The 11,024-nt window shown below is 27.6% G+C and overlaps 1 protein-coding gene across 1 annotated transcript; it reads left to right on the top strand.

Annotated features, from left to right (window-relative positions):
- Positions 1-7,735: 7,735 nt before the first annotated feature.
- LOC105835411 (elongation factor 1-beta') lies at positions 7,736-9,670 on the top strand. The gene is made up of 3 exons (XM_012678674.3): positions 7,736-7,981; positions 8,911-9,362; positions 9,448-9,670. Exons 1-3 carry the CDS (start codon positions 7,902-7,904, stop codon positions 9,600-9,602), a joined length of 687 nt encoding a protein of 228 aa, XP_012534128.1. The 5' UTR covers positions 7,736-7,901; the 3' UTR covers positions 9,603-9,670.
- The last annotated feature ends 1,354 nt before the right edge of the window (positions 9,671-11,024 follow it).

Below are 11,024 nucleotides of genomic sequence, written 5' to 3'. Positions count from 1 at the left end.
CACGATAGCGGCATGCGCAAAAAAAAAACAAATACTAATAACACTCATTAAAGTTTTTTAGAGCGTTCATATATGTCATATATAAGTCACGAGCGTTTATATTAGTCACATGATTGGTTACCTTGAAATCGACTTCCTCGGCACAACGCCAGATTTCACAGCTGTACAATAACAACACGCTCGTCACAATAATACAATTAAGATATATTTTGAGCGATGAAAAATGTATAGATAATTGAAAACAGGAAACCCCCTCCCCTCCTCAATTGTAAGATTTCAGTTTCGAAAATATCGCTAATATTAATTTGGAAATAATTACTTCGATTCTCTTCTTGCCTGAGACAGTCATTTGGAATGAGCTAGTTTTTATATATTAAAAGTCATTAACTATAATACATTGTAGATTATTAAAATAATTAAGTTACTATATATTTTTTTACTACGTTTTTAACCAATAAAGTTTATCTAAGTTAATGGTTTACTTGTCAGGAATAATTTAAATGTTAAAAGTTGTATGAACAAAAACTATAAATGCAATTAAAAGTTGCGTTAAGATTAAATTACCTCAAATTAAAAGTTATTTTCGAAAAGTAGGTATTATTTATATTAAATTAGAATGGCGTAACTTATCTAAATTAAATTATTTTGAAAATTAATTTATTGAATTTAAATTAATTAAATTAAATAAATAAATTTTTAACTAATCTTATCATACTTAAACTTTTATATTATGTATACGTAAACAATCACGATTTCTATAGCTCAACAAGTTTCAACAGATCAATACTATACTATAAAATAATATGCGTCATAAATTTTGTTTTTATCATATAAATTTTCATCAGGTTTCTAGGAATCTCTTAAGCTGGTATGCATAGTCAATTCTTAACTTTGAAGTCATCTTAAGTATTGTTATAACTTAAAATGTCATCAGTTAATCACAAAATCGTATTAGCATACACATTAGCACCTTAAAACATTACTTGAAACGGTCTTGAAATAAAAATCAACTATAAATATTGGCCTTAGAATAAAAGGATATGAATTTTGGATGAGTAAAAAACTTTGCTGTTATATAAATTTTATTTTTTCGACGCAAGAATGTAAGAAAGAAAGCATTTTATTCTTAATAAATTTCATTTAGTTTTGTGGCAAAAAAATTAGAACATAAGTTAAATATACAGAAAAAGAAATTGCAGAAATTTTAATTTTATTTTTAACTTTTAGCAAGTGTAAATTAAAAAGACAAAAAACATCTCTTTTACATTCCACTTCCAATTTACATTCCTGAAAATTTCGTTCAAGACTAATCTACAATGTGCTTTTTGCTTATTATCTCTTTATTTCTTCGTATACTATTTTATCAAGTGTTTCGTATGTCTTTCAGAGTTTGTTCATTTTTATCTCGCCAATTTCGATAAAACAGCAAAAAGACAAGCAGTAGATAACAAACTAGAAATAGGAAGCTAAGAGTACATACTTTGTAAATTAACCTTTACGCTTTTGTTATTTTTTCCTTATATTCGACATACACTCCGATCTGTATTTTTGTTGAGTTTGTATCTGTGTCTCATTGAAATTAGTAGTATCAAAATCACTTCCGTTTTCAAAACGAATTGTCTGGGTAATATATATAACAAGAAAACAATTATCTGTTTTTATAAAACATTTTTAAAAATTATTAAAAATTTATATCAAGCAACATGTTTTCTATCTTGGAAACTAAGACTGTCAAACGACATATAATATCTATTCCTCTACATTTTATTTCACAGCTTCTGTCGAGAAGCGAGGTAATTAATGAATCATTATTACATAATGAATCATTATTTGCTCTTAGAAATAAAATAGATATGTTGAAACAAATTTTTTTTAATCGGTATGTAATAAAGGTTTCTAAATAAAGTCAATACATAGAAAATTAATAAATTCAAACACATTATATTTATAAACGATTTAAAAAATGTTCATATAATAATTATTTGAGTATATTACAAATATTTATAAATATTTTTGTGGTATTAAATTAAAACATTTGTCATAAATATGTATAAATATTTATTTATACATATTTATACATATATAAAAATTTTTTATTTACTGTAAGTATTGTATAAAATATTTAGTTTAAATTTTAATTATATGTTAAATAAAGATTTTATAATTTTTTGCTTCATGTATATAAAAAATATATATAAAATATTTGTATAATATTTAAAAAATTAATAGTAAATATTTATGATTGAATATCGTGTTGAGAAAGAGATGGGGTAATAAATTTGAGACTTGTTTAAATACATAAAAAATTAGAACTTATAAATTCAAGTATTTAAATTATATATGTTACTAAAATACATATAATACTTGAATTGAAGAAATGTGAAAATTTATAGCGAATTTGGTTGCTTGCACTAGTGCGCACTGAGTGTATATTAAGGCTTGTTTATAGTCAATTTTTATATTTAAGAATCATCTTAAATTCTTCTTAAAATACTTCTTAACCAGTAAAATGATCTGTACAACATCCATAGAATTATTTTTTTGGTTAAATAGTTTTTGAACATGTATTCTTAAATATAAGAATACTGATGTAAAGTATGTAAACAAGCCTTAGTTGCGCACTCAGTGCGCACTAGTGCAAGCAACCGAATTCGCTATTAGTCAAATTAATAACTTTTTTTTAGTGTAAGAATAATGCACCTATTTATAAATTAAAAAAAAAAAACGAAAAAGTAACGAGACAAAATGATCGGGATTGGATCACTCTCGAGTTAAATATAAACGATTATTTGTATATCTGACATACCCGTTAATTTGAGAGATGTTCTTAAATATAAGTTTATCCATATATCCGGTACATTCGTTAGAGATAAATTTTCTTAAATACTAAATTATCTAACTTTTATTATTGATTGCGTAAGAAAAAGGTCAGTTATGTGAAAAAATAATTCAGACATAAAATAACATAATCATTTAAATCCCTAGCTATTTCTAGATAATCAAATTTACAAGTATGATAATTAATATCAATAATAAACTTATTAAGTTGTGAATAAACTTAAAAAAACTTTTAAAGAAGCAAATCTTTGTTTTTTGGGAAGTAAATTTTATTGTTATTTTTGACTTTAAATTCGTTATATAAAAGCATTATTTTTTGTCACAATGGCTGCTAATAATGAATCATTTTGTACAAAAATATACATAGAATATTCTTGTGGATTATAAAATAATAAACGTTTCATAGAATTGATTGAATCAGGAGAATGTGTAATAATCAAGTGATAAATATACATCAATATTTAGAGGTTATTATAAAAATATAGGGATAGGCGTCAGGAATACTTCATTAAAATATTTTTGAATGCTGTATTGGCAACCACATATATAAATACAATTGTAATTATATACATATATGTAAATGGCTCATAATAAAATTTAAACATCGATTGATGACACAATTTATGATACTAAAAACCTTAGAAACACATGCTAAAGTTTAAATTATATGTTAAAATAATGGAAATGTTTGCACGGTCTAAAAATATTTAGTTTGAATCTTAATTGCTAATTTTATTGTAAATTTTTACAAATGATTAATACTTTTTTAAATAAACAGCCGGTTTTTCGGGTAAAATTGAAAATTTTTTTTCAAACTATTGCCTTTTCGCGAAAAATTAATATTTCTTAAAAATCGATCGTATGTATCGCAATAGAAAATCTAAGAAGTTACAGTTAAAATTTCAAGTAAATCAGATGAAAATTGTTTGAGCTAGCCAGTTACATCATCTTACTAGCCTGTCACACCGTCATTTTGTATCCTAAATTTAAAAAAATGTTAAGTATTCTCATATCAAGTACTCTCATATCGTAGATCCACGATTTAACGTATCGGATAAGAAGGAAAGAACCGTGCGACGTGAATGTTTTATTTCTTTTCGATAGATAAATAATTCAAATGTCCGTGAAAAAAATAGTAGGCATACAAATGCGACCGCGCTATCGCCAGGCCAAGGCTAACAGAATGATACAAGACATTTAAAAATAAATAAATAAAATAAAATTAATGGACAGCTTATACGTAAAAAGACATGGTTTTACCTTAATCTATTTACATAAATCTATATTAAAAATTTTTATAAATATTTAGATATAATAGAAAATATATTTATTTATTATACTTATTATTATACTTATTATTTGTTATTATAATTTTTCAAAAGTTATATTATTCTACAATTATCATGATTAAAAAATATGATTTTTACTTATTATTTTTACTAATAAATTATTATTAATTAATTTCACTCTTCACGGAAAATATATAATATGTAACGCGGAGAATATATAATATGTAACTTATTTTTTAAATCTACAATTTGAATTATACGAATCGTTCAAGTACTAAAATATTATATGCCTTGAAAAAAGTACTTAGATATACATTTACATTCCAAAAGCAAGATATGAACATCTATTGCAGTTTAACGAATTGAATAGTGAGTTTTGATTTTTCAGTTTATAAATTTTTATTAATGGTATTTATGTGTATACAATATCTTTAAATTTTTATCATGAGACACGTGTGATATTGCCAACTTTTTTCTATTAAATTATCTATAATAATTTCTATTAATAAAAATACAATTAAACATTATCATTTAAGTTTTTTGAATTATATTCTATATTAAAAATTTTGTTTATATGTAAGAAATGTTTAAAGTGAAGTAAATCTATGCATTTATAAATTTTATTACTAAAGTAAATTATGTGCTGTATTTAATTACTAATATATGTCTGTCCAAATTTTTTTACAGATTTTGTCTGCTTCCTAAAATACAATAACACTGTTCTTTAGAAAAAAGTTCTTTAATTATCATAATTTTTAAAGAAAACTATAAATGAATAATATTTAAAATTTTTGTAATAAAACTGCTAGTTGTAGTATTGAAAAATAAGCAATAAGCAAAGAAAGGTTAATGTGTACATAACAAAATAATGTTATGTAATGTATGTATATGAACAGCTGTGTTAAAAAAAACATTCATAAATTTCTTGATTTTTTAAATTTTGAGAAGTATTTTCTCTATTATCAATAAAAATTTACAAATTTTTTAACGACAAAAAATAAAAATAAATTTTTTCGTTTTTCTGATCTAATCCTTTAATTCAATCTAGTATCTGAATTTTTTTTGTATATGTACGTATTCGTTATACGTCGTATATAATACATATGCATAACTACCTAGTACAAGTTCGCGTTTCTTATGCACCGGAAATAGCATTGGTATGTACACATATCGTATATTTAAACTGACTATGCAATCGTCTTGTTTACGAAAAGATAAGTAATTTTTAATTATAAATTGAATTCATGTAAGATACATTTCAACATTTAATTCGTGTGAAATATGTTTTAACATTTTAGGAATCAGCTTGAACGTCTTATATAATTATTAATATTTTCAGCTATGTAGTCAGTTGAATACTTTAGAAAAAAAACCTATTTATTTCATGTATGAATGGGTCGTAATAAGACAGCGCAAAAACTTCCGCTGTTTTGTAATTAACTTACAGATCATGAGTGGGTAATACATAAAATGAGCTAAAATAGCCACGTATAGTTAAATCTCACAAGCTTCTTAGACGTAAGCGTTAATTTGCTCAATACATACTCTTGCACGCGAGAATCAGATGCTTGAAGTCTTCCTGTTTTTCTACGTTTTTAAAAAATTAAATCGTAAAACCTATTCCCCTAATATATGGCATTTGTTAAAGACAAGATTACTACGTTTACACAATTCAGAATCAATTTTGATGTCTATAGCTTTATTCTAAATAGATATTTTGTATAATTATTTATATTAGAAGTAATAATTGAAGTGTAATGGGAGGTAAAGAAATAAAAAGAGATAAAGGAAGATAAAGAGAGTTAAAGTAAGAGAAAATAAACAGAATAAGAATTATAAATTACAATTTTGCAACAAACTATATGTAATACTTAGTCGTTTCTTATTTTTATCGCTTTTTATTTTTGCGTTTTATCAATCACTTGGGAGACGGGATAAACAACTTACGCTTCGATAACGTCAGACCTTTGTAAATGCTCAAGTGGGCCATACTCACTGGCCTGGATGGCATTCGTTTAGAACTGTTTAGACACGACTTCTTAATCGAATTCTTTTTACCACTCTCCTCAATTTCTCCAAAATGTCCAGAATTTCCAAGGTTTTATCAACAATATGAATACCTGCTCGGTACGAAATTTTTCATATAAAAAGATATTTATACATATATAAATATATAATTATATGCAAAATATGTCCATATTATATATATTTATACTAATTTCTTTTTTGTGTAAAAATGTTTGATATAAAAAAATAGTAGTTATACTAAAAAAACAAAAACTAATTAAAAAGATAAATTTTGGATTATTTCTTTTACAAAAAGTTAATTAAATATAAAAAACTGGAAAAAATTGCTCATGTATAATCATATATAAATTATATACATAAATAAAAAATTATTTTAACTATAATACAGGATGCACAATCATCCTACTACATACGTTACTGATTAGAAAGACAGAATGTGACCCCTACCACTGGTAGCAAAAATAACTTTCTTCATATTTTACATTATCGTAATCGAGCAATTTCAACTGAAACGTTAAAATATTCGGTAAACTATATGCAGTATATAATGCTTTCTTCTTCTTTTTTCCTCTAACTTTGTGAATTCGTATATTTTCATGCATAGAATCTTTCTTGAGAAGGAAAATTGTCGCTCAAAGTCCGCTTTTTAAATTTAATTAAAAAATGTTTAAATGTCGGTAAGTAAGAATATGATAATTTAATATTATAAAGATACTGCGCATGATCCTTAATGGTGTCTTTTATGCATTAAAGATCTGTTTTATTTTCTGTGGATACTTTTATTTAGGCTGTGTTTCGAAATTTATTATCAGTATTGAAAATCTATGTGTACTATAGATTTTCAGTATTGACAGTAAATTTTGAAACGCAGCCATAGCATACTAATAGCAATTTATAAATTAAATGTAAAATGAATTAATTATTTAGTCAAACAGTTTAACAATTCTTGACTTTTTATTCAAAACATTGTTAACGTTAAATTACCAAATTTATATGCATATTTATTGTTATATTGCCATCAATTACAAATTATTCTCTATTCTAATTAAAATTTATATAAAAAATAATTTTATTTTCAATTAAAGCAAAGAATATTTATTAATATACATTAATAAGGCATAAATTTTCAATCAAACTCAATTTTTTAATAATTTTTTGTCATAAATTTATCATGTTGGTATTCATGCACAGTCGATTCTTATAATTTACGATTGTCTTAAGTACTGTCTCAATTAATCACAAAACTGTGTATACTATATAGTTTTGCTCTGAATTAATAAGTTATTCCATTATAATATCCAATTATAATATTTCTTTTTCTTGGAAGCCATAATACACAATTGTTTTTTATAAACGATAATAATACTGAAAGCCTTGCAACCATTGTTTTTATCTTTTAATTTTGTCGCTTCTATCGATTTTTATGTACAAATTTACCGCTAAAATAGTTTAGCAGCAAACGTAGTCACGTGATTTATTTTGTCGCGCTCAAACGATTGGAGCGGCACGCGGTGAAAACGCACCTGAAGGCGCGCCAGACACACGCCGGAATAAACGTCACATCGCTACTCTGAAATCGAGCTATGCCCGGGTTGGATCCGGCCGCGGTGGCCGTCGCCGTCACCTCGTCGTGCGGTGCGCAGCTCTCTCTTTCGGCGACCAGACGAAGAAGTCAGAAGGGGTTTCCGTTGCCGATCGTCTCGAGTTCACGGTTAATTATTTATTCACCTGCAACACGTTGTCGCTATGTCTGTCTGTGACCTGAAGACCGATAAGGGCGTCGGATACCTTAACGATTACCTCGCCGATCGCAGTTACATCGAGGGGTGAGCCTACTTTTAGCACGTTTTCGGCAAGACACTAACATCTCCCGGTACACGTGCTCTGCTTGTCGGCATCTTGGCTCTATTTCCGATTCTGATTCTATGTACACGGTACATATACACACACGCACGCACACGCACACACACTCTGTTTCTCTCTTTCTCGCCGTAATTCTCTCGCGAGAAGAGATTCTCTCGTTCCATCGTGAGCAACTGCGCAGCATCCTAATTTGCAGCCCTCGGTCGAAGTAGAAGTACGCGCTGTTTCCAGCATCACGTATGGACATGTGTTGCATGGATGCACACATTCGCACACTGGACAAATTTCCCCCACACGCATATTTCGCATTTTTTACGTCTCTTCTTTGCTATTTCCATCTTCATTGAATCTTTTGTAGAAGTTTAGAAGTTCTTTGACGAACTCGCTTATTTATATGGTTCTCCGTATATGATTGTTAATATCTGCATCATATGTTTCTGAACATGTATGAGTAAAAATCTCAATCATTTCTGGTATACATGGTTCAGAATGTTCTCCATTCACATATTTGTTACTTTTTTGTATCTTTTTTTTAAATGCTGTGATAATGTGTATTACAAAATCAAAAATATTACACAGATAGTTCTTTATGTAGATAATAAAGTTGGTTTTAAAAACTTCCATTTATTTTTTGAAAATTGTATATATTACCTATACCATCTATAATATATATTATTTTTTAATTTATTTATAGTAAGACTGGTAATAAAGAGTTAAAAAATGAATATATCATATGTGACTCAATAATTAATAATATTAAAGCAATATTAGCATTTACAGACAAAGCATTGCAAAAGAAATGTAAGTCTTTTTTATCAATATTTATTATGTGTTTCAAATTGATGTAATAAAGATTAACTTTGCAAAATGTTATAGAATTTATGTTCAACAGATATCAACCAACTCAGGCTGATGCTGCAGTATTCGAGGCACTGGGAAAACCACCGACACAGTCTTCTAATCATCACGTACGCCGTTGGTACAACCACATAAAAACATACGATTTAAAGACACTTCCTGGAGTAAAGAAAGTACCTGACATCTTTGGCGCCTCAGCTAAGGCCCCAGCCCCATCCTCAGCCTTAGCTTCGTCCACAACAAAGGCAAACGATGATGACGATGACCTAGATCTATTTGGCTCAGACGAAGAAGAGGATGCGGAAGCAGCGAAAGTCAGGGAAGAAAGATTAAAGGCGTATGCGGACAAAAAATCGAAAAAGCCCACGGTTATCGCCAAGTCAAGTGTCGTATTAGATGTAAAGACCTGGGGAGATGAAATTGATATGCAGCAAGTAGAAACTGCAGTGAGATCGATTGAAATGGATGGTCTTCTTTGGGGTGGATGTAAGTCATATACCTTATTTGTGTATCGATACATATATCTAGATTGATATAAGCAAATTGTATAATTGAATTTTATATTTTTTAGCAAAACTTGTTCCAGTGGGCTATGGCATGTCCAAGTTACAAATAATGTGTGTGATAGAAGACGAAAAAGTATCAGTGGATTTGCTGATTGAACAGATTCAAGATTTCGAAGAGTTAGTTCAATCTGTAGACATTGCTTCGTTCAACAAGATCTAAGAAATAAATACACAGCTCATTACTTTTAATATTGAATTAATAAATATTAATTGTTTGTACATACGCAATTTGTTAATCTTTTAATATGCCTGAAGGATTCCTAACGACACTTTTCAAAATAATATAATTCTATTAGAGCATCATTGCATGTGTTCATTTTAATACCTCACATACATACATTATCAGACAATATTAAAAATATGAATACGCAAAAGTAATCATTTGTCTTTATACATTTTCAAACATTTTATACATTTTAATTTTTTAGAGTCACGAAATTCACGAATATATATGTTATCTGTATCAAATAATATAATTTGAAAAGTACATTGATATATTGATACTAATGTAAAAATTTTAATACAATTGTAAAACAATAATTTTCTAAATTGAAAATATGTATAATATAGGAAATGCAATATGTGCTGGAATTACATATACATGTAAGAATTGTCAATGTCGATCTTTCAGTAGTATTGCGACGAATCTTGGTACCTAACAATAATTTCTGTGAATTTTACAATCTCATATGAACTGCGTGCCACATTTTTATCGAGCTTGAAACGGTCATGAAAATTTTACAAATTGACAAGCAATTTATTATTTTGATTCTAACAAGTATTCATAAAATTTTTTCCTCTTAATAATTAAAAATTATTTTTAAATAAATTTTTTAATATTTGTTGAATTTCAAAATAATATTGTTTTCATTACTATGCTTTTGAAATGTCAAAAAACAAAAAATTTTAGGAATTGTGCCTTAAAATTAAATAAGTTGCACCTTAATCAAGTAAGTCTAAAAATTGATATCTATTATCAGCAGTCTTGAAAACAAGAAACAGGCAGAAAAAGATATCGTAGCTTTGGACCAGAATTATACAAACATGAGGCAATGGGAATGTCCAATGTTTTATCTCCGTAATGAATGATAAGTAAACATATGTCGATTAATTGGACTACCATCATTTGTTGAGCGCTTATAAAACGGAATTTCTTTCATTGTCCGACAAAAATAATACGTGAAACCCATGTTATTGTTACGTGGATTCGACATAATATTGGCGATAACATGGATTTCACATATTTTTATTGAGTGTGGGTTCGTAATACATAGAAAAATTTTTTATTATGAAAATTTTAATAATTTTGATAAATAATAATAATAATATGCTGATAACAATGATATCCCGATGGCGCAATATATATAAACGACGCACGTTCTTACTTCACACGCGCCTGCTTGCTGTCCCTACTAAAAACTTGTTCCCAAGGAAAAGTATCAATTGTAAGACCATCGAGGAGAGACGCGCCCTAGGGCATTGACATTGAACTTGGGATCCGGTTGTCGTAGTCTTCACGTTTCTGTTGCAAGTCCCAAACTAAAGACGACCTACCATTTATTAAGAGAAGCGTTGGGAATCG

The sequence above is a fragment of the Monomorium pharaonis genome, chromosome 2 (assembly GCF_013373865.1).
Source record: "Monomorium pharaonis isolate MP-MQ-018 chromosome 2, ASM1337386v2, whole genome shotgun sequence".
Classification (NCBI taxonomy): domain Eukaryota; kingdom Metazoa; phylum Arthropoda; class Insecta; order Hymenoptera; family Formicidae; genus Monomorium; species Monomorium pharaonis.
This window is presented reverse-complemented; position numbering and strand designations above follow the sequence as displayed.

Coding starts and splice junctions, on each gene's coding strand:
- LOC105835411 (XM_012678674.3), top strand. CDS start 7,902: ATGTCTGTCTGTGACCTGAAGACCGATAAGGGCGTCGGATACCTTAAC. Junction 7,982..8,910: donor GATCGCAGTTACATCGAGGG/GTGAGCCTACTT, acceptor TATGTTCAACAG/ATATCAACCAACTCAGGCTG. Junction 9,363..9,447: donor TGGTCTTCTTTGGGGTGGAT/GTAAGTCATATA, acceptor TATATTTTTTAG/CAAAACTTGTTCCAGTGGGC.